The sequence below is a fragment of the Leopardus geoffroyi genome, chromosome B2 (assembly GCF_018350155.1).
Source record: "Leopardus geoffroyi isolate Oge1 chromosome B2, O.geoffroyi_Oge1_pat1.0, whole genome shotgun sequence".
Classification (NCBI taxonomy): domain Eukaryota; kingdom Metazoa; phylum Chordata; class Mammalia; order Carnivora; family Felidae; genus Leopardus; species Leopardus geoffroyi.
The window spans coordinates 112,827,913-112,852,641 of NC_059332.1; the positions used below are offsets into that span (position 1 = coordinate 112,827,913).

The window sequence follows — 24,729 nt, forward strand, 5'->3', positions numbered from 1 at the left end:
AGGGCTGGAAAATGACTTACTCTCTAAGTCACAAACCTAGCTTCTCCCTGCCATATAAGAGAGAAGACGGAGTATAGCAGACCCCTCCAATGTTTTATCTTTGTGGGAGGTAATCCAGTTTGCTTCCTCAGTTTGGGACTGCAGCCTCCAGATGTCCTTGGACAGAGGCAGAGAAAGGGCCTGCTCTTCCCTCACAGCTGGAAGATGGGCAACATGGTTTGCATTCCACATGACCATGTGTCCAGCTATGGATCAGAAGTTCTGCTCCTGAAGAATAAAGGAGAACAAGATTTGAGGATGATTTTAGTAGCCTTTGCCATGGGGACATCTCCCTGGTGGGAGTAGGCAGCTTATTCAATGAAGGGTGTGGCAAATAAAAGTGACTGAGAAAAAATACTTAATTCTCCTATCATTACATACAAATATTCCCAAGTATTAAATTAAAGTGTATAATAGTAAACAAAATATAGGTCTTTAACTGATTTCTAGATGGCAAATAATTTATATGAACAAAAGCAATACAGCCTCCTCCAAAAATAAGTATCCAGTTTTTTTGTTTGTTTGTTTGTTTGTTTTTTATAAGATGAAGTCTGGAACCAGAATTGAAAAAATGCAAGTAGCCAATAAACACTTTTAAAAATAGCCAATGCTGTGGGGCACCTGGATGGCTCAGTCAGTTAAGCATCTGACTTTGGCTCAGGTCATGATCTTGCAGTTCACGAGTTCGAGCCCTGTGTCAGGCTCTGTGCTGGTAGCTCACAGCCTGGAGCTTGCTTCAGGTTCTGTGTCTCCCCCTCTCTCTGCCCCTCCCACATTCATGCTCTGTCTCTCTGTCTCTCTCTCTCTCTCTCTCTCTCTCTCTCTCAAAAAAAAAAAAAAATCCAATGCTATGAGTAGTCAGAGAAATGTAAATTAAAAATATTTTTTGAAGTATAGATTAGCAAGTTTTTTTTTTGTTAATACTCAATGCTGGCCTTTTTTTTTTTAAGTTTATTTATTTTTGAGAGAGAGAGAGAGAGAGAGAGAGAGAGAGCACATGTGAGCACACAGGGGAGGGACAGAGAAAGAGAATCCCAAGCAGCCTCCATTCTGTTGTGCTGAGACCAGTTCAGAGCTCAAACCCATGAACCATGAGATCATAACCTGAGCCAAAATCAGGAGTCAGATGCTTACTGACTGAACCACCCAGGTGCCCCTCAATGTTGGACTTCCATATTCTACTGAATGAACTAGAAATTCTGTGCAATTCTTTTACAAAGAAATATGAAGGGCATTTTAAAATGTGGTAAATCTAGGCTGACAGTGGTTTATTTGCAGGCATTTTTTAAAATTTAAAAAAGGGAACAAAAATTAAGTACACAATTTTTTTGAGAGAGAGAGAGAGCACACAAGGGGTGCAGGGATGGAGGGGAGAGGGAGAGGGAGAGGGAGAGAGAATCCTAAATCAGCTTCACACCCAGTGTGGAGCCTGACATGGTGCTTGATCTCAGGACACTGAGATCATGACCTGAGCTGAAATCAAGAGTCTGACGCTTAACCGACTGAGCCATCACGGTGCCCCTAAGTACACACACATTTAAATAGGGTATGATATATGGATATAATAGAATACTATTTCAGCTATTGAGAATGCTTTTTTAATTTTTTAACGTTTATTTTATTTATTTTGGGAGAGACAGCACAAGTGAGGGATAGGCAGAGAGAGAAGGAGAGAGTGGGGCCAATTACTTAATTGGATTCTGTGATTGGTGAAAAATAGAAGTAAAACACGTGGTTAAACATTGTGTCAATTAAATGGTTATCTTTTTAAATTAGATATTAAAGACTGTGTTTTCTGTTTGTCTGGTCATGGCTCCAAGGCCCATTCTTTATTCATAAAAAAGTTAATACTTTTTCTGACAAACTTCCAACAAATGACTGCATTGTTTCTATTTATTTAGGTAATTGGTTATTCCAAATTACTATCCTTAACTTGTAGAGTAGTGTTGCTGGTTTATTCTTAAGTGGCAAAACCCCCTCCATTCCTTCCTCATCTCTTGCCACGTTTGCATCATGCAGCTGTACCGCTTAAGATCAAGGTTACTATATGATGACAAGACATGAACTACTAACCTCTTTTTTGTGTGCTAATGCTTTCAAAGTTAGTGGAATTCTGACTGTGAACTCTGCCCAATTTACATGAAACTGGCACGTATTAGAATCACTGCTTAGATGTTTATTTAGAAAAAAAGTGCTGGTTGACGCCATCATTTGGCAACCTGACCAGGTTTAGCCTTCTTGTAAGTGCTTCCTTTATTTTCTCACGTTGCATTTTGTTTTTTCCATGAAACCAGTGTAGACCTTCCAATTTATTTCTTTATTTTTTACTATCGTTGACATACAATGTTACATTAGTTTCAAATGTGCAACATAGTGAATCAACTTCTCTGTACCTTATGCTGTGCTTATGTCCAATGTAGCTACCATCTGATACCATATACTATTACAGTGCCATTGACTGTATTTCCTATGCTGTACCTTTTCTTTCGGTGACTTAATTCATCCCGTAACAGGAAGCCTATATTGCCCTCTCCTCTTCACCCATTTTGCCCATCCTACCTCCCCCCTCCCCTCTGGTAACCATCAGGTTGTTCTCTGAATTTATTAAAAGGATTCATTTGAATAACCTTCAATATATTGTATGCTTATTGGTAATTATCTCCAACGACATTTAAACATCCCAATTGCAGTTCAGTCTGTTAGGTGTTCATATTATTAGTTTTTTTTTGGGCCCGGGAAGTAAGCAAAACACGTTTTCAGATGTGGGCTTGGATGTAAGCCCTCTGTAGCACCTACTACCTCTCCATTTTGTGAGCTAATTAGGTTTTCTCCTGCCAACTGAGAATGTGTCACTCCTTTGTTGATCTTTCGGAATCTTGAAAGATGAAAATGAAAGAGATCTAAAGGGAAAGCATAAAGATGAATGGCTCTGGTAGTATAAAGTGAGCCAGTAACTTTGGAAATTTTTTTTTTTTTGGTAATAAAGTTTAAATGACTTATGAGATGTTTGACTAATGCACCCAGGACTTCTGTGAAGTTACTGAATTTACATAAGTATATTTGTTCTACACCTGATACATTTACTTAGAGAAATATTGCCTTAGTTATAATGAGACTTCTTAAAAAACCACATACACTGTGGTATTAAAAAGCATTGCTGAAATTGTTTGATAAATTAGTTTTAAGACTCTAAATGGTTTTGCCTTTTGTTTTCCAGCTGGAAAATTATTCGTTGCACCTCTAATCCTGGTCTTGGGATTAGCACTAGGGGCCATAGCAGTTGTAATCGGTAAGAAACACTTAACATATTTGAGATAAGAATTTTCTGAGTGCTATAGAGAGAAAAGGAGTGTAGATGTAATAATAGGAGTCAGTTACTAAGTAGACATACCTGTTCCATTCTTGCGTTAGGCAATCAGCATATGATTTATAGATTCAGAGGGGTGTGTTTCACATAGGATGCATTTGTGTGACACTTTTTCAGTCTATAAAGACTTTGATTCATGTAGCTTATAAAACAGTTTTAATTCCCTTTTAATACCAAAGTTGATACAACTAGTATTTTAATGAAAGAGTCCAGTGGACAAAAATGAAGATTTTCCGATTCTGAGTTTAGGTTGAAGGATTAAGGGAAAAGGTTCTGGTATAGCCTTGTGTGTTTGGTTTGCTCTAGTACAAACCAAAGGGTACACTGGGTAAAAAAGATACCTTCAATGTGTATAGAAACATATACCCAACGTATACTTCAGCACTGACAAATAGAAAATATATGAGTGATTTATATAGTCTTATTCATACAAGTATATGGAAATACGTGTTTTAAAGCAGTGGTTCTCAGAGTCTAGCATGCTTTAGAATAACCTCGAGGGCTAGTTAAAAGACAGGTTGCTGGTTTCTGTACTGAGTTTCTGATTCAATATGGGGGCAGGGCCCATGGGTTTCTAGTTCTCAGAAGTTCCCAGTGATGCTGATGCTGCCAGTCCAGAGACCACATTTTGAGAACGATTGCTTTAGAGAATTAAAAATATATATATTTATTTTTAAAAGGGGGGGGGGGGAGGAGTGGGGGAGGGGCAGAGGGAGAGGGAGACACAGATTCTGAAGCAGGCTCCGAGCTGTCAGCACAGAGCCCAATGTGCAACTCAAACTCACAGACCATGAGATCATGACCTGATCTGAAGTTGGACCCTTAACTGACTGAGCCACCCAGGTGCCTCTAGAGAATTTTAAATTAGACACCATAGGGGCGCCTGGGTGGCTCAGTCAATTAAACATCCGACTTCGGCTCAGGTCATGATCTCATGGTCTATGAGTTCGAGCCTTGCATCCAGCTCTGTGCTGACAGCTCAGAGCCTGGATCCTGCTTCAGATTCTGTGTCTCTCTCTCTCTCCCTCTGTCCACCAAACCCTCCCCACACTCTATCTCTCTCTGTCTCTGAAAAATGAATAAGCCTTAAAAAAAAAAATTAAAACTAAATTAGACACTGTAAATAAAGATGGCTTTGATAACATAGTAGATGGGATTTCTTTTCCAAGTAAAATTAATTTTCATATGTAAAGTTCTATTTAGCAAGTAATTTACATGTACAGGACACGTAGAATTTTAAAGTAACTGACAGTTAAGCTCTTATGATTTATGAAGGACTGTATGAACTAGATAAAAATAATTAGATGTTATTATTTGCATTGTACAGTTAAGAAAGTCAGGCTTACTAGGAGCTCCTATGTGGTAGAACTGGGAATCAAACCTGGCATTTGGCTCTACAGTCCATGTTCTTAAGTAATACGTTATCCTGCCTGAAACTGAAGTGTGATATCAGAGTGCAAATGATATGACTGGGGATAGTAAAGAAGACAAACCCGAGATTGAATATTTTGATAGAAAACATGATTCCATATTCAAACTGGTGTCACAGAGGTTGTTAAAAGGGAGAGAAAACTGTACGAAAATAATAAAGAATGAAATCTTATAAAAGTAACTACATTTTATTGCATAGGTATCTCCCCTCTTTCATCTGCATGCATTGCTAAATAATAATTTTTTGTAAATGACTGCAAAATGAAAAATTGAAAATGGAAAAATTTCAAATATATAAACCTAATACCTTTCCTCCTAATTAGCTTTAATCTTTTTTGTTTTTTAATCCTTAGGTTTATTTGTATTTCCTATCTATTGCCTTTGTAAAAAACAGAGAAAACGATCACGGACAGGAATGCATTGGTAAAATGCAGAATGATTTCCTGTAACTAAGCCAGTCTGGGTAGGAGCCACACAGAATGGCACACCGTCTGAGAGTCACGTCTTGAAAAACACTGCGTCCAGTCTCCCTGTGGTTCTCTGCAGGCCACAATGCCTCTAGCTCCGGTGCGCTCCCTACATGGTATCCTGTCCTTTCCTTATACAGTTTGCTGCTGTTAAAAAATGGTCACTTTCATAGACTATAAATATCTGTAACATAACTCTGACATTCTTACTGGTTCTTGGAAGAAAATATTTTAATTAAGAGCCAGTTGTCCTCAGAATTATCTGAGCATGCCTCTCCCGAGCACTGTTTGGACTGTCTTTGTACCTAACCCCCCTTCCAGGCCCTCTTCTGAGACTTGGTGTGAATAGCGGAAGTCATCCCACCTGTACCAATAAGCAAGGCCACTTTTCAGAAGATAAAGGCCGGCCATATGTACCTGTTTTTATCTGTGGCCCAAGCAATGTAATTCCTTCATCCTTCCGATGCTATAATTGTTAAAAATCTCAATGCCCAAAAGGGAACAAATGAAACGAAATTAATGAAAAGAATCATGGGTTGCTGAAGTGTATATGTGCAGGGGTGTGAATGTGTGTGTATAATAAGTATCTGTATTAAAACTAGGTTCAGTTACCTTGTACTTGTCAAGTTCCATGCCTCTACACTATTTTTCCACATTTTCATAGACATACTTAAAGATAATCGTTCCTTTGTGGGCATATTTTGGTAATGTACTGAATTAAAGTCAATGTAGACAACAGGCTACTTTGATGTTGACCCTTTCTATTCCTTGCTCTCTTTGTCTCACACACATGCACACACGCCAGAAATTTGTGCAATGTCACCTCAAGGATCATCAAACTTTATTAACTGACAAAACTGATAGGCTGCTTTTAGGAAATTCTCAAGACCAGAATGTTTAGTCTCTTCAGATTTCTTATATTTTGGCATAGATGTTTTATTAAATGAACAAATCCTTCAGAGGGGATTAATTTAAATAACAAGTTTGCTGTAGTGAGAACTGCTTAAGCCTTTAAACAAATTGTTGTTCTGCTAGTTTTTTAATCAACTAGTAATGACAGATAATTCTGCTTTAGGTCAAGTTCTGATAGTATTGGAAACCCCACCCTCTTACCTCTTTTCTCTTTCTCTCTCTCTCTTTTTTGTTTGTCCCCAAGATTTTCATTTAAAAAAAAGTACTAGTTTTGAAGGGTTTTTCTTATGTTTACTGCTCAAGTGCATACTAATGTGCTGATGTCTTCTTATGGATAGGGTAATTTGAAAACACAAATTTTTGTGATTATGGATGGGTTTATCTAAAATAGAAACAACTTTTGGAGAAGGAAACAAAAAAAAAATGAAGGAAATATTTTCAGCAAGTTTTACCAAGCTGAGAAGTCTTTAAAAATAAGAAAAAGACACATAGCTAAACAATGTTATTCCTTTGTTTTCATCATGAAAGTTCATTAGCAGAATGGAAGTAAAGATCCCTAAGAAGCCTGAAGTTTCCCCTTGTCTCCAAATCCTTAAAATTAGATATCTGCATAGATGTAGCATTTATTTGTCAGAAGCCTTACCTGAATTGTAATAAATTCTGTGATAAAACATGCATTAACATGGATAGTTGGTCTTGTTGGGCTCTAACAAATATAAGAACATTTATCATTTTTATTGGGCCTAAAAAGTCCATGATAGTGAAGTTTACTTGCATGAATAATGAGCTAGCATGCTTCCATTCCTTCTGAAGAACACTCAGAATAGCTACACTGAAGCTTCTGGACTAGTCTCTATTCAGTTAGAAGAAGGTGTGCCATTTGTGATTCTACAATGGTGTATTTCTAAAGCATAACATGGTGCAAGAAAAAGTGATGCTTTAGTTTCACAAATTCACCTTTCCATTCATCCATCCATCCAATGGATATTTTTGAGTGCCTATTCTATGTGCTCTAGTCTTAAAACAAGAGAGTGAAAATGTCTAGCCTACATCGATGTAATTCTGTCATAAAAGTGCTTAATTTTTGTAAATTCATTTTTTTCTGGACTTAGGTGTTAGTTTGACAATATGTGAATGTGATGGATTTTAAATCTAGTGGATAATATGTTTATGTATGATATGTGTATGTATATATACATTTAAATATACATACATATATAATATTTCCATAGCTGCATATAAATACAGTTGCCACATACATATATACCAACTGGCTAAATAATATACTCTTTGGTCTTAGATAATCTATTTTCTTAGGTTATTGTGTCTCTTGTCTTTGGCCTACTCAGGGATTTTTATTCCTTCCTTTGAATAACTTATCTTTTGGAGGTATTTTTATATTATTTAGAAATGTTCCAATTTTCCAATTACAAAGCAGTGTCTGTTATCAGTGAAAGCTCTTTCATCAATGCTTGAGATACTGTACACAGTGTTGCACAGGATTTTCATTTTTCTATTGCATAGATTTTTTTTAAAATTAACGTATGTAGTTTTCTCTTTCACAGTTGGTATATATTAGGTCTTTCCCTGATAGTGACTTAACGTAATAATTTGTGATTTTTTTTTTTTTTACTAAGTATCATCAAGATCTTAAAAAGAGAGAAGAAAGCAAAAAGATTATTTATATGTTAGTGCCAACATTGAAAGTAAAACAATAGTAGTAACTTTGGGGATAAATTTGAAAAGCTACTTTAGAAAAAGAAGCGTACACATAAAATAAATATCTTTCTATCCAAAGCTTGTCATTTTTTTATTGTAAATGTAATATATACTCCTTTAAAAGAATCAAACCATATAGAATTACAAAATGCAAATTCACCTGCTCTACCCCATCCCTTATTTTCTAGGGGTGACCACTGTTAATGTTTTGATATGTGTCCTTCCAGAAACTTTCTGCAAATATTCTAGTGTGTTTGTATATGTCCTTGTATATTAGTTTTATATAAATAGAACAGTATTCTTAATGTTCTGTGATTATTTTTCATTTTATTGTATATTGGTAGACACCTTTCCATAAGTGTTTAAATAGATTTACCTCATTCTTTTGTAAATTACTACATATTACATTGTGGGACTATCCTTAATTAGTCCCTATTAAATGGACATCGAGATTGTTTTTACTTCTCTATTACAAAGCATCAGTGAAGATCTTTTACATATATTTTTATCACTTAATGTACACATTTCCATGATTTTTAAAATTTGTTTTTTATAAGATATTTGTAATAAAATTTTAACGTGTTTTTGGTGAATGAGATCATAGAGATACTATATTTGAGATCTTTTTCTTGAAGAAAAAGAAAGATTATGTAGGAGTGCATAAGTTTTAAAGAAAAGCATCTTTTTGCAGGATAATTCCCTCCCTGCTTGATTAGCCAAATAAATATGTGGCCAAAACTTATAAAGGAAAATCCATCTTATTCCAATAAAAACTGCAACAAGATGTCTGTAAAATAATGTGAGAAAGCTACATTGATATTTGGATTGCCTGGTTTTAAAATTTAAGATTTTTAAAGGAAATAGCTAAACTCTTCATCTTTGTCACATTTTGTTAAAACACTATCCATGTTCATGCATGTTGCACCACAAAGGAACTTAATTATGCCATTGTGAAAAATAGGAAGCAGCGTGTTGGCAATTATGAATGACCACAATTATCCATAAAAAAATAAATTTAACTATCTGTAAGGTGTGTAGATTGTTAGAATGCTTATAAATTTGGAACAACATGAAACATCCATTTTACAATGAATCCCAGAAGTCTCCTAAAACCTTTTGTATGTGGAGCTAAAAAGGAGAGGAGTCAGACCTTTTGGTACAAGCAACAGCCTGTGGCCACCACCTTGATTTTCTGATAGGTGCTATTTATCCTAAAAGTAGAACAGATAAAAACAATCAAAGATAATCAGTTAGATCACAACCTGTTACCTTTCATTGTGCTTTCTCTGCTGTGGGATCAGGAATCAGTGGTGCCTATCCTGTGCCACCCAATCTTTTGAGTCCCAAGACCACACCTGAGCCTTTATCATTCAATCCAGCACCCAAATATATGGCTCCTGGCGCCCCTAAGATACCATCAGACCACTGTAATCTCGTTCAGTCTCCGGTGACTCTCTCCAACCTCATTTTTCTCCACGCCTTCACTGCAAAGGAGGTGGAGAAACAGGAGGGCTGCAAAGCTCACTCTGGTATCAGCATTCCTTCCTGATCTTTGTCTAATTAAAGTGCATCTGCCAAGACATTGATCCAGCTTCTCCCTTGTTAAACATTGCAGTTGTTTTTAATAGTAGACTTTATGCTGCCTGTTAAATTTATAATTCTAGAAAGAGCTAGTAGACTAAATAAGATTAATTGGTATGCTTCATTAAGTACAAATTTTTTTTACACATCGTGCCAACTGCCATTTTGTTTTTTAATTGTATTAGCAAGCTGCAAATATGCCTTAATGTGAGTCTTCACATTGGATTGCATGCTTATCTTTTCATATTTGTAGCTGAAATCTATCCCAACCACTGAAAGTAATTTTTCTTGTGGTCAGACTTATTGTTTTGTGTTAATGTCTATTATAAATATAGCCTTAAAATTCAATAATGCACTTTAAAATACGTGTGCCATTTAAGTAATTCGACAGAATTAAAGAAAGGGTTGCATATATTTTGATGGAGACAGTAGAATAACAGCGTCAGTAAATGTATGTCACCTCTTTAAATTTGGGGGTGGAAATCAGAGCTGAAATTTTTAAACAAGTAAAAAACATACCTGTAAAAAAATTTAACTGAGTTTCTGAAATTATAGTAGTTCTAAAAACTAACACCGGGAGCTCAAATATAGCAAGTAATTAGTGTTACCTACTAACCTAGCTGGAATATTTGTTTAAAATATTAAGTTAGTTTCTGCCACATTTTAACTGCATTTTCATTTTTCATGAAATCTATAAGAGAAATTCCACTGACCAGAACATAGTAAATCAAAACTATCCCCAATAGTCAGCTCGAGCATTTTTTTAAATTCTTATACCTTAAGTACGATCTTTTCTTCCTCCTGTGGAAAATAAGTTGCAAAACCCCGTTTTTAATATGTACACCTATAATTATGTAATGAAACTGAAATAACTTTAGAGAAGCATAAATATATGATCTGAACAAAATCAGAGTTCCAAAAATTGGGAAGTATTCAGGATTGTGAAGTGCTATCTTTTCAATGCAAATCAATGATACAGATCTTTAAAAGAAGAAATGCAGTGGATCTCCTTCGTAACTCTGGTTTTGCAGGGCTAATACTCATTTCAGAGCCAGCTGTGATGTGGGACTTGTACTGTATATCACTGTTCTGAGAGTAGTACTTTAGCTGACTTTATCCAAATCCAAGAAGCAGAGAGTCACATAGTGTGAGACTTATAATTGTTGTTTGGAGCATTAGCTGAAGCCTTCATGTATCACATACGTTATAGATCCCATATATAGTGCCAATTTTAGAAGCTTGTAATTATGTGTATCATGAACTATATATATATATATTTTTTTTTTTTTTTGCTAAAACAATGACTGTTTTGAGAATAACAATGTGACTTAAAAGGCAAAAAAAAAATATTAAATACACAAAGTATTGCCACTGCCTATTTTTTTTTTTTTTGGCCACTTTCTTTTAGCTGTAAAAGATATTTCATTAGTTATATTTAACTCTGCACCACTTACATTATACAGACTTATTGGCATAGAAAATACTTTTGTTTTTCAAGTTTATCCCACCTTTTTGTCACTCTGTCTTATCATTAATATTAAATGATTTTCTTCCCTGGTTTTGAAGTGATGCTCCTGTCTTTCAACATCAAGTTTCTGTTTTCTTTAGATTTCCTCGTTATGTTGCTTTTTCCCTCTTCTGTCCCCTACCCATCTTTGCTAGCTGTGAGATAAATTCTGTCTCATCATTAACTCTTTTGACTAATGAAATGAAATTCAGATATTGAAAGGACTCCATAATTTGGCTCTGGTAGTGAACATAATTTACCTTGGCTTACTTTGTAAATTGAAATGTATGAGGAGAACCTGGAACACTGACCCTCTTCTTGATAGGAGTTGGAGAAACCCTGCCCAGCCTCTCTGACAAGAAATAAAATGAACAAGAAGATGTCAGTTGGATCAGAGAGCCTAATAATACTCTAAAGCCAAGCTTCAGAAATTGCTTCATGAATATTGTAAAGTCAATGTTGTGTTTGCATATTAGCTGGACAGAAAGCATGTGTGGTTATTCATCCAACCTGACCCCGAATGGCCAGATGTCTGGTTTGCGGTCCGTGTCGACAAAAAGTCCTACAGCTTGGATTTGGGGCTGGATTTATGTAGTGTAGCATTTGTATATAAGATCTGATGATGGATTCATACTCTGTGAACATTATTAGACATTTCGATACTATAAAATAGATAACATTGAATGTAACTCATACTAGCCTTCTTCTAGAGAAGCCATTTGTCATTTGCAAACGCTCAACATTTTCAGTGATATGATTTAGGTATAAGTGACACTCAAGATATATTTAGCATAGGTCTAGTGTATGATGAAAAAGTCCAAGGGAGTGTCAAACTTGGGTGTTAAAGGGCCCAAGAAATGGCTGAAAGAATGTCATTTCAGATTTTTCCTTATAGTTGACAAACTGTGCCGTTGGTCATCTGTTCCCTGCAAAGTTGTGAGGTGTTCGCCTCATGCCCCAGGTGGTGAAATAGTCTCAATAATCCAGTCAGATTCTTAAAAATAATATTTTTCATTGAAATGTTACTTCCTCTCTTTACAAATATACTTTTACTGCTTCTTTCAGGTAAATACTATCTAAACATTTTACATAATATATTTGAATACTTTTAGTTTATAGAAAATTAGCATGCTTTGTAAAGAAAATTCTAGATAAAGTGTCATGAGTTTTTATCAGCTGACTATACACCCTTTTTCTAAGGCCCTTAAGCTTTCAGTTCCATATGGCAGTAGCTTAGTTTTGTTATATGATCATTTTCATTGTAATGAAAATTCCGTATATGGTATTGAAAAGAAGAGACCAACCTTATATTTCTTATGACACCTAGAACAGTAATTGGTTTATATATACACATTTCCATTTACCTTGATAAGAATAACCTATTACAGATTTTTAATGTAAAAATTAATTGACAATCTTGTTGCTTATGAAAGCAACTATTAACTTAATAAGTAGTAAATTCTGAGAGATCACAGAAATAATTTTGTATAGAAGGAACACAAAAATGGTGGCATTAAAATGTTGTTATGTTAACACATTATTAAGAAGCCACAACAGTTAGTTGTTTCGTTTCTACTTTAAAATTGGGCATAAGATACATTCATGAAACAGACATATTTAAAGATGTATGCTTATTGACAAACTATGGGACAATTAAATTATTTACCTCTTTTTTCAAAAAGTGTAAAATGCCAAAAAGAAATAATTTTAATGTTTAATCTGTTGTTACTATATATTCAGAAATTGCAGTTCTAAGGAATAATTGTCATGTCCTATATGAATTATCAGAATATATCCCATTTTAGTTACATTCTCATGAACGATAGCAAAGAAGAAGAAATTTCTTAATTTTAAAATGAATGACTCTCATTGGTTTGTACTTTATCTTGTCCATCATTTCATTATACTGTATATCTTTTTTCTGTAAAATTTGTAGCCAATCTCCAAGGAACATAAATTATAATATTTCTCATGTTTAAAATGAGCCTAGCTAAGAAGATATTTTCAATGGTATTGGAAAATATTTATGTGATTTTATTTTTTAACTTTTTCTACATTTCATTAGTCATACTATTAACTTTGGTATTCATAAAACTATGTGGAGGTAACTATTTTGAATATATTTTGAAAAAGGAGCAGTAGAAATAAAATGAGAAAATAGACAATATTAATATTATATAGAAATCCCTGAAAGAAAATTGGAAAGAAAAAAAAAAACTCCGTTGAGATGAAAATGTTGGGAAATAAGGAGTATTCAAAGACCTTAATTTCTTACATTGCTCGAGTAATCAATTTATTTCCAAATGATTGTCTCATGCTGTTGGTTCCATGAATTGTGCTTCTAGTATAATATATAATTTCCCCTACCATTTTAGTGTTTATACATTAATTACTGAAAAGAAAGGAAGGAATTGGTTAATAAAAGCGAGGAAAACTGGGTTTATTCCCATTTTCCAATAGCACTAATGTGTACTTCTTTAACCTTCCATATGGTGCTTTGTGTGATGAGAGTATATAACATTTATATATGTTATTAGTGCCTTATTTTTTTCACTTGACTTTATTTCTTACCTAAAGAGCCATATATTTTTTGTGAGTGTTCCTTGGTCCCTGTATTTAAAGTGCTGATGACACAGTGTATCTTTAGTGGTGTATATAGGCTGCATTTGCTTAACCCACTGTATTATCTCTAGAACAGCAGGTTAGCCAATATATTTTTCTTAAATTCAGTGTGTATTTTTAAGCTAAGGTATAAAGAAAGGATATTAAATGTCATAAGTTGAAGCCATTATTATTGAAACGTACTTTTAAGCTGCAAAAAAGAATGCTGGTTATGAAAATTTAAAACGGAAGTCAGAATGACTGTCAATCTTCAGAGCTCCAATTAGGACAAAATTACAAAAAGCATTAAAAGTAAAAGTAAATATATGGAACTTCAGGAATTTGATCAGTTTCCTACAACCTGTCTTTGACAATGTGTTATTTGTAATCTACTTCCATGCATGTTTGCTATTTACATGTAATTATTCATTCACAGTGGGCTTTATCGATATCAAGATATTTTGTGTAATGTTATTTTGCTCTTCCTGGTCTGTGCCTTTGTGTTAGCTTTATACAAAAATCTTGTTTTGTTGTATTCTTTATGTACCATAGTATATAATTCAGCTTTTCCTGATGAATGTATGACAAATAATTAAAATAAATCGTGCTTAGAAAAGACAGACACAGGTTGTATATGAAAATACGTGTACATATTTGACAAAGAAAAAAAAGAAGAATCTTCCTGCCAACAGATATGTCCTGCTGGACAGGACATGGAAATTAACAGGTTTTTTTTTTAAGCAGTAAAATTTAAAAATCTATTACCTCAAGAATTTTCAGTAGATACATGTCAGTGTATGGCCCCTTGTTAGCAAATTCAATCTCACTTGCTGCTGGCAGTAAAAACAACCCAAGTGGCAGGTCACACAAAGTGTAGGGGCAAATCTTTCAGAAGACAGATACCTTGTGATATTCTGGAGTCTGACTTTGTACTTTTGGTAATGTCCCTATGGCCTTTTGTGGTGGTTTGGCTTTCTTTTTCATTGGTTTTGGTTGGTTGTATTAGAATGGAAGGGTAATCTTAATTATGAGATGAGATCTCATGGAAGGATATAACGACACTTACTCTACTTGGATGAAAACTGTGTTGGGAATCAACTATTTTTATTGTCACTATACGAGCGGTTGTATGGATTCCTGTGGAGTGCTGTTTACTCGCATGATGTGTGCAATACATCATGCAACATCATCTAGTAATGCCTAATAAAAGTTTTCAAAAGAGAAGACTCTTGTCTTTTTTTTTTCAGTACATTTGGAATTTAAAGAAATTAAAAGGTAAAAATTTGACAGTGGCCAAATTACATGAACATGAGTAAATTTAGAAAGATGTGCTGAAGTCATTTCTGCAGTAGATTCTAAGACTAGAAAAACAGGAATGAACAGAAACTCATGGGTATGCTTTTTGGAAAGCGGACTGTGTCGTGTTGCTATGGCATGTTTTGAGGAAAGCTCACAGAAAACCAAAGGTCAGTCTGAGCATTCTGCATGAGACGTGTATCTGCAAGCACACAGTATAATGCCAGTTACCTTCTCTCTGACTTATTCATTCATTGAAAATCCATTCAGTATTATTTATTCAGCTAATTATTTTTTTAGTAAATATGTATTGAGTCCCCTGCTGTGGTATAAAAATATACTGCACATGCATTTAGGAGAAGGCAAGGCTCTAACACTGGTCTAGTAGAGGAAGTGCCAGGCAAAGGTTTCAACAATGGATTCCTATCCTGAATTCTCTGACTAATTTGGTTTGTGATATTAGGTTAGCCACATATCTTCCCAGACTTCAGGCTAAATAAGGAGTGCATGCCAATCTCTAAGGTCTCTTTCAGCAATTAAATTTAGATCTATGCAACCTGTTTTAAAGTTTGTTCAAATCACTCAGTTCCAGCATTTCTCCAACCCAGAATGGCCATGCCAGGCCTCTCTGCCTTCACACAGGATAGTCCCCTAGCTTCCCCTGATCTACCAAACTCCTCCTCCTCCGTGGTCCTCAGGCTCAGCAACTTCTCCTACAGAATACCATCCAGGCTATACTACATGGGCCACATCACCAAAGCCTCCTCTGCTGAGCATTCTCTGCAAATCACTACTGAGCAAGGCATTTGTGTTGCTTTCCCAGGGCTGCCATAACAAAACACCACAAGCTGGATGGCTTAAAACAACAGAAATGTAGGGGTGCCTGGGTAGCTCAGTCGCTTAAGCATCCAACTCTTGGTTTCGGCTCAGGTCGTGGTCTCACAGTTTCGTGAGTTTGAACCCCACATTGGGCTCTGTGCTGACAGTGTGGAGCCTGGTTGGGATTCTCTGTCTTCCTCTCTCTCTGCCCCTTCCCCACTTGTGGTCTCTCTGTCTCGCAAATAAATAAATAAATAAATAAATAAATAAAAATTTTAAAAATTAAAAAAATAAAAATAAATAAAAAATAAAGGTTTAAGATAAAAAACAACAGGAATATATTCTCTCACATTTCTGGAGACCGAAGTTCAAAACTAAAGCATCAGCAGGGTTGGTTCCTTCTGGAGGCCTCTCCCTAGTGTCTGGTGGTCACCAGCAATCTTCGACATTCCTTTACCTGTGGTATCTTCACTTCACATCAGTCATTGGATTTACGGCCTACTCTTGTGTAGTATGACTTTTTCATGGGCCAAATTGTGCCCCCCCAGAATTCACATGTTGAAGTCCTAACCCCCAGAGCCTCAGAATGAGTCGACATTAGGAGATAGGGCCTTTAATGAGGTAATCAAGGTAAAATGAAATCATATGGGCCCTATTCCAACATGAAATAAAATTAGCACAACATGATGACATCGTGTCACTTTCTTGACCACCACTGTAGGTGGTAGAAAGAACATAGATGGATATTGGACCCAGACAGACAAGTTACAAATTTAGCCTCTGCTTTTTAGTTCTGGGAACTAAGACAAGTTAGTTAACCTCTTTGCACCTCAAATTCCTTATCTGTAAAATTAGAATATGCTTACCTGGAAGGGTTGTTGTGGGATTAAAATGCCTGGTGTGTGGTACCTCAGTAACTAGAATACTCTCTGATACAGAAAGAGCAATGGCTCAACAAATATTTTTGAAGGAATGCCAGAACACTTTCCCCTCTTTCCTATATGGAATTCTCTGGAAACCTGAAAGTTTCTGGTCAACCTGAAGATAGGACCTAAGCTAGTTCACAGCACAATCTACGGAGTACCCCAGGCTTCCATTGGGAAAGCCCACTCCAGTCTCTTCCCCAGAAAAACCTGGTTCTAGGATGCAGGGGAATTCTTCTCTAAGATGAACAACATATTTGACACAAGCGCTATTTTTCTTTTAGAAAATGTGTGATTGCTTGTTGCAGTACAATGGCAGCAACGTTTTACATTAAAACTGGATAGTCACCTAAGCTTTCAGAGCCTGTGTCCACATGTGTTGTACCCTTCTATTTGTGAAGGCGATCCTAACTAATTTAAATGAGTCTAAATAGTTAAATAGCAACACAGAAGACCTCATCTCATTGGAAAATCACTTCAGTGGCACATTTATTTCCTCAAGCTGGGCTCAAATGCTTCTGTCTCCTTTTACAATTTGCATGTTTGTATAATCAATTAATAATAGTGAAAAATATCTAAGAGATGTATAATTTATTGATCTACAGCTGTTTCTTTGCAGAAATAAAAACTGTTGTAAACGAGAAGATATTTTTCCTTAATACTACTATCACAACTAGGGATTTTGTTCTTGACTTGCGTTTCTAGCCAAGAGACTCAAATCACATAAATACATAAATACAATGGTCTTTGTAGTGTAAAGAGGCCCGGATTCTGTTCCCTGTTTGTGGGTGCTATGGCCTTGGACCAGGGGTTCAGCCTCTCAATAGCCAAGTTCCCTTCCTTGAATATGGGGAATCATATCGCTAACATAGTGACATATTATGTGAACAGTAATAGGTAATAAAATCAAGCTACAGCAGTTAAAATCCTCCACAATTTTATCAAGTTAAACTTTGCTTTAACAACTGCACAATGGGAATAAATATACTGTGGATACTCAGTGTGGATAGTATTCAATGAGTGGAAACTCCCTTCTCCCTTCCCTCAAGCAAATCACTCTTGACCCAGAGAATGTTATTAACAATCACTGAGTTGTAATTGTGACCCTAAATTAATACGCTTCTTATCCTGGCCAGTAATTCAACATTAAATTCACACATTCTGGCCGGCCAAATTACAATTTTAGTTTGCCAAGTTACACATGATTGCAGACTTTAAGATGTTTTAAGGCTAGTTTCTCTTCTCATAGCTGATCTTCTATTTAAATGGGGTACAGGAAGTGCTAGTATGAGGAGGACAGCCCCCAAGAAATCATCCAGGCATTCCATGGAGGAGGCTGGATGATTTCCCCCTTACCCAGTGGCACAGAGGCCCTTTCAAGGGCCAGAAATAGATCCCCTATTGAGCCTCTGTTTATCTCTGACCATAAAAAGCAGCTGGCCCTGCAGGAAAAGCTGGCGGCTGCAATTAACTCCAGGAGGCATAAGCCGAATCCTGAGCGACAGAATAAAGGCTGCTCAAAGAACTTTTGGAGTCATGTTGCTAGCTCTTTGCTAGGACCATTCAGTCCTACTCCAAGGAAATCTGTGAACTGAACACCACACATCACTGTAAAATTTCCTGTGGCCACCAGAGGCACCCAGAATCATTCCAGTATTCTTGGAGTTGCTTCATAATGACTATTTACTAAATAGCCATTACACAGATAAATACTGACAGCATTTTGTTCGATGAAAAATATTTTTAAAAGGATTGAGGGGTGCCTTATTGTCTCAGAAGAGCATGAAACTCTTGACCTTGGGGTCGTGAGTTTGAGCCCATGTTGAGTGTAGAGATTCCAAAAGTAAATAAATAAATAAACTTAAAAAAAAGGATTGATCCAGTTGTTCTCACCTTCCATTACTTGGTATTTAAACTTTGCTCTGTATTAGGCTAATTAATAATTATGAAAGTAGAAAATAGAATCAGATTTTGTAAGGCCACTGGAGGCAGTAAGAGGTTTCTTTCGGAACACTTCACACATTGTTGCTAAAAAATTATCAGGTCATTAGGAAACAGCTTTAAATATGTTTCATATCTTTGTTAAGAGCCCCTAAGAACTCTATTCTTATTGCTTATCTTCTATACAAACAAATTAATATGGGTATGGAAAGTTACAATAATCTAATTCATTAGACATGTGTCCAGCAGAACTGAGAAGTATCAACAAAATGACCATCTGAAACCTATTTCTAGATGGCCATTTCAACTTAACTCAGTGCTATTACTCTTAAATAAAATCCCAAAGCCCTCAAACCTTTAACCAAAAACTGTTTTGAGGCTGAATAAATGTGCTTAAAGCTTCAGGGAGTCATATTTTATTATAAAATTCTAGCTCTTTGCATAATACTTTTATTTCATCTACTTCAGTGAAAACAGAAATGAAACGAAACAAAAATAAATGTTCTGAGGAGTACAGGCTCTGCCATGGTGGTGTAAATCCCCTACAGTCTATTCTTCCCCATGGAGCACCATTAAAAAAAAAAAAAAAAAAGACTACCTGAAAAGGCTGAGAATAAAGAGGACCCAGCAGAATGTAGTGGGGAGTCAAAATGTGGAGATGCAATCCTCCCGGTGGAAAGGGTCTCAGTTCTTGTCCTGTAATGATTTTGCCCCAAAGGCACACTTGTAGAGGGCAGCTACTGAAATTCCAGTGGATCCCTCTGCCATCTTTACCTGCCTTCAGAACTACAGAAAGAAGACAGAAGAACGGGGGAGCCATGGATGGGAGGAAGCTGGAAAAGGAGAAATGAATGAAAAGAGAAAATCTCAGTAGAGAAATAGAAATGTTTAGAAAAATAGAACCAAATGAAAATTTTAACATTGATAAAGGCAATACCTGGAAAAATTGGATGGGTTCAAGACTATAATGGAAATAGCAAAGGGTCAGTAAATTTGAAGATAAATAATTATTTTCTCTGAAGAACAGAAAGAAAAAAGATTGAAGAAATATAAATAGAAGCTTAAGGATCTGTAGGGCAGTATAAAAGTTCTCATGCATGTGTACTTGGAATTCCAGAGAAGAGATTGCAAAGGAACATGATAAAACTTTTTGGAAAATGTTAATTAACTTGGTGGTGGTAATAATTTATACATACGTGGAACCTCATTCACATGTATATTTTAAATTTAAATATAAAAGTTTAATGTCGGGGCGCCTTGGGTGGCTCAGTCAATTGGGCCTCTGGCTTCCGCTCAGGTCATGATCTCACGGCTTGTGGGTTTGGGCCCCACGTTGGGCTCTGTGCTGACAGCTAGGAGCCTGGAGCCTGCTTCAGACACTGTGTTTCCCTTTCTTTCTGCCCCTCCCCTGCTCACACTCTGTCTCTCTCTCCTTCAAAATAAATAAACATTAAAAATTAAAAAAAAAAAAGTTTAATGTTAATTGTGTGTCAATAAAACTGTTAAAAAGTGTTTTTAATTTACATATACCCATAAAAAAGAAATGTCTTTCTTTTGCCTCAAATTCTATGTTTTAAAGTTGGGAAAAATTAAAATGACTTTTCTGTTACTATTTAAATATAGTATTACTCATCTGGTTATGTATTTGGGTATTTTCCAGGAAAGGTTTAAAGATTTGCATCTTATATTTGTCTTTTTTATTTTGTGTAGTTGAAGTATTTCTTTTTTATTTCATTTGAATTCGTGTGTCTCAGTAACAAGTTTTTGATTCCTGGCTATTTGAAAGACAGAGAAGAAAAACACAAAAAATACATTAATTAGAAATAATTGTCTTACTTAAATAGTTCAAGCCTAAGTAAAAACTTATATAACCCTATCTATAACCCAGAATGACTATGGGTTAAAACTATCTTGTAAGTTCATTATTATGTTTTCTTTTTTCTTACAGATATGACAATCAGCTTAATCAAAATATTTTGATATTATAATATTATGACAATTATTTCCATAACCACTTAAAACACTGTTTAAGAATTTTGTATATTCTTAAATGTATTATTTCCACTAAATGACAATGGGAACTCATGTTTTGTGGATGTGGGTGAGAGAGATACATTGATTATTTTACAAGCATATCTTTGTCTTCAATAGTTTACTGTTATATAAACCTTAAATAGAAGAAACCCAAGGCAATTGATTTTATATACTTTGTATCACAAGTATTTTCTCCTTTTTACAGGATCCATTTGGATAGTATCACATAATCACCTTTTCTTTATTAGAAGTTATAATCTAAACCAAATAATCTTCATTTGCTGTTAAACTAAAAAGAAAGCAAATTAAATATTTTGTAGACAAAAATTTAACTAATAACTTAGTGTTGCTGGTAGTAATTACAGTTCATCAAATCATTATCATCATATAGCCTCAGCAATAAGCCTAGTCTCTCAGGCTGTACCTTGAAAAAAAGCAGAGCCCAAGAGTAAATCTTGTTTGAAGGTGATAGTTTCCTCGGGGATGTAAATTCAAGAAACAGAAGTGAATGACTAGGAGGATAACACAGGGAAGAAAGGAAAGCTTATCCATCTGCGATGCACTGTCAAGGTGGTTGGCTCTGTGGGCACTGTGCTCAATTCCACAGGACCCTTGAAGGGCCATGGACAGTGAGCCTCAGAATTGCCCACCCGAAGACAGAAGAGATCTTTACTTGCCTGCCCTTCTTCCCATTGGTTAAGGTTTGCTCTCTGGGACAATAACGCCCTCACCCTTTCAGGCTTGCATGTGAATCTCAAGTGCTCAGGAATCTCCACAGAGCATCCAACGTAGTAGAGGCAGAGAGCTCCCACGATGACAGTCAGGTTACATTTGCCAGCAGCTGATTGCCTCTGGGCAGTGCTGGTGAACCAATGGGTTGAGGAGATGTGGGAACATGAGAGGCGTCAATACGCAGTTGTGGGGATAAAACATACCAACAAAGAAGAGTAAGAAGACAATTTCTTAGACATTTTAGGTAAGGAAAACTATACTAGCCTCCAAAACACACACACACACACACACACACACACACTAGCCTCCAACACACACACACGTGTGTGTGTGTGTGTGTGTGTGTGTGTGTGTGTGCATGCACGTCCTGGAGCTGACTTCTGTCACCTTGGGAGAGTCAATTATGTTAATCTCTTCTAACCTCCGTGTTCAGTAACATAAAGTTGGTAGTTTGAAATCAGCAAAGATGGGAGTCTTTATACTACAGAAATTGGCAAATTTTGCAAACCAGAGCATTTTTTTTAGTGGGGTAGGTGGTGCAGAGAGCTGGTTTAACAGTACACGACTACTTTGTGTGTGTGTGCCTGTGTGTGCATTACACATAGATTCACATGAGAAAGTTTTAACTTAGTACTAAATTATATTTTGGTAAAATAATAAAAGAAAATTAAATTTTAAAAAATAATAATTTCTTGGTTCTATAATAGAAACTAGCCACAAGAGCATTTCTCTGAAGAAACATAATTTAAAAATATGAGTAAAATGTTAATTCCACCACCTACCAACCGACAGATTAAATAAGGAAGGGAAAAAGAGCACTAGCTCAGATAGCAGTCATATTATGATTCTTACCACTTATTATGGGGTAAATTCTATTCCCCCAAAATTCATATGTTGAAATCCTAACACCTAGTACCTCAGAATATGACTGTATTTGGAGACAGGGCCTTTAATTAGTGAGTAAGTTAAAACAAGGTGGGCCCCAATTCAATATGGCTGTCTTTATAAGTGCCCTGTAAGTAGCTGACATTGGGACACAGACTGCACAGAGGGAAGACCATGTGAAGGCCCAGGGAGAAGAGGTCACACTCTACAAGCCAAGAAGAGACTCCTCAACAGAAATCAATCCTGCCGACACTTTCATCTCAGACTTCTGGCCTCCATAACTGTGAGGAAAATTGATTTCTATTGTTTGAACCAATCTGTGGTTCTTTGTTATGGCAGCCTTTCCCACACCAATAAACTACTCCAGTTCCAAATATGCATTGACAATCAGGGGAGGGATAGCACTTCAGGAGCCTGAAAGCAGGCCTTAGGCCCCAGGCAGCCCTGGAGAAGGCCTGAGATACAGTCTGCTACCTCCTGACTGCTGGACTCATGAAATTTACCAGACCTTCAAGGATGGGGCCCACACAATACAGCTAGCCTTCCAAACCTTGCAAAGTTCCTCATTAAAGAACAAGTGTGTCATTAGAGAAATGCAAATCAAAACCAAATGAGAAATCACCTCATGCCTGTTAGAATGTTTATTATCAAACAGATAAGAAATAACAAGTTTTAGTGAAAATGTATAGAAACAGGAATTCTTGTGAGCTGTTGGTAGGATTGTAAATTGGTTCAGCCACTATGGAAAACAGTATGGAGCTTCCTTAAGGAAGTAAAAATAGAATTACCCTATGATCCAGTAACTCCACTTCTGGGATCAGGGTATATATCCAAAGGAAACAAAATCACTACATCAAAGAGATCTATGCACCCTCATATTTCTAGCACCATTATTTACAATAGCCAAGACATGGAAGCAACCAAGCATCTATTGACAGGTGGATGGATAAAGTTGTGGTAGGTATGTACAATGGAAAATTATTCAACTATAAAAAAGAAGGAAATCCTGCCATTTGTGACAACATGAATGGACCCTGAGAACTTAGGGTTAGTTAGTTAGAACTAAATGAAATAAATCAGACAGAGAAAGACAAATACTATATACTCTCACTTTTATGCAGAATGTCAAACAACAAGCAAATCATAGAAAAGGAGATGAGATTAATGGTTAGATGAAGGTGATCAAAAGCTACAAACTTCCAGTTATAAAATAAATAAGTCCTAGGGATGTAATGTGCAGCATTATAGCTATAGGTAACACCACTATATGATATATTTGAAAATCCTGAGTTCTTATCACAAGGGAAAAAAACATATTTTTATTTATTTTTTTTGATGGGCGTGGGGAGCATCTATATGAGATGATAGATGTTAACTAAACTTACGGTAATCATTTCACAATGCATGAACTCAAATCATTATGCTGTACACCTTAAACTCATACAATGCCGTTATGTCGACTATATCTCAATAAAACTGGAAACACAAAACATGTGTGCTTTTACACTTCAGACATAACTATTTGGGGCCTAAATTCAAACTACTGAACTCTTCATATCGTTTATAACTTCTTATAATTTGCAGGATCCTACTTATAACTTAGGATCCACATGCTTCAAACAATTTAAAGGACAATCTGATAGCCAAAGGTAGAAATGCTTGTCACAGGGAAATATTTGTCTAGAGGCCAGAACACACAAATGGGAGAAAGTTCTGCAAAGGCTAATGCTTTGGTTCTATAATTATCTTTGCTGTCAGGAACCAAGGCTATTCTGTTTTTCCAGGTGATTTATTAGTAAAGTAAAAATTCTAATATAGGACTACTATTACATTTTAAATTTTAAATTTCTTTCATGGTATTATTCTGTAATGTAAGATGGAATGGAAGTTTCTGTGGCAAACACTCTAGGCTCTAGGGAAATGTTCTCAGCATAAATATTAGCTGAATTAAGACATAGTTATTAAAGGCATAATAATTTTGGCTATTACCCTGGAATCTCTCTTTGGTTCACTCTCTCTCTCTCTCTCTTTATTTTTTTAATAGAGCACTCAATTTCTTGGTCCTGATACACAAATATTTAATCCTTGCATTTCTAGAATAACCCAGAGCCATGCAGGCAACAATAGCTTTAGGTCTGAATTCTTTCTAACCTCATAACTAGTCACTTCATTTTATCATGAAATAAACATCTACTGGACAATGATGAATTTGCTTAAGTCTAGTGGCTCATTCTCTTGCTTCTCCCTTTTTTTTCTGATAAATACACATATGTATGGAAATTTTTTCTCACCAGCTATAAGCGCATGAATGATAAAAGGAAGAAATCGTGATAAACTTCCAATACTTGTATCAGCATCATTATGGCTGATGTGGATGATTGCTTTTACCACACTACTATACATCATACATAATTAATGTTAAATGTTACATATTCAGTGCATATGAAGAAAAGAAGGAAGAGGTGAAAGATTTAT

At 35.8% G+C, this 24,729-nt stretch overlaps 1 protein-coding gene across 2 annotated transcripts in view; it reads left to right on the top strand.

Moving 5' to 3' along the window:
- RNF217 (ring finger protein 217) overlaps positions 1–14,848 on the top strand; it is a 131,586-nt gene extending 116,738 nt beyond the window's left edge. For both annotated transcript variants that reach the window (XM_045499457.1, XM_045499458.1), the window contains 2 exons: positions 3,257–3,328; positions 5,191–14,848. In XM_045499457.1, coding sequence (XP_045355413.1) covers positions 3,257–3,328; positions 5,191–5,264 — 146 coding nt within the window. In that variant the 3' untranslated portion in view covers positions 5,265–14,848. The remainder of the gene's footprint in view (positions 1–3,256; positions 3,329–5,190) is intronic.
- The last annotated feature ends 9,881 nt before the right edge of the window (positions 14,849–24,729 follow it).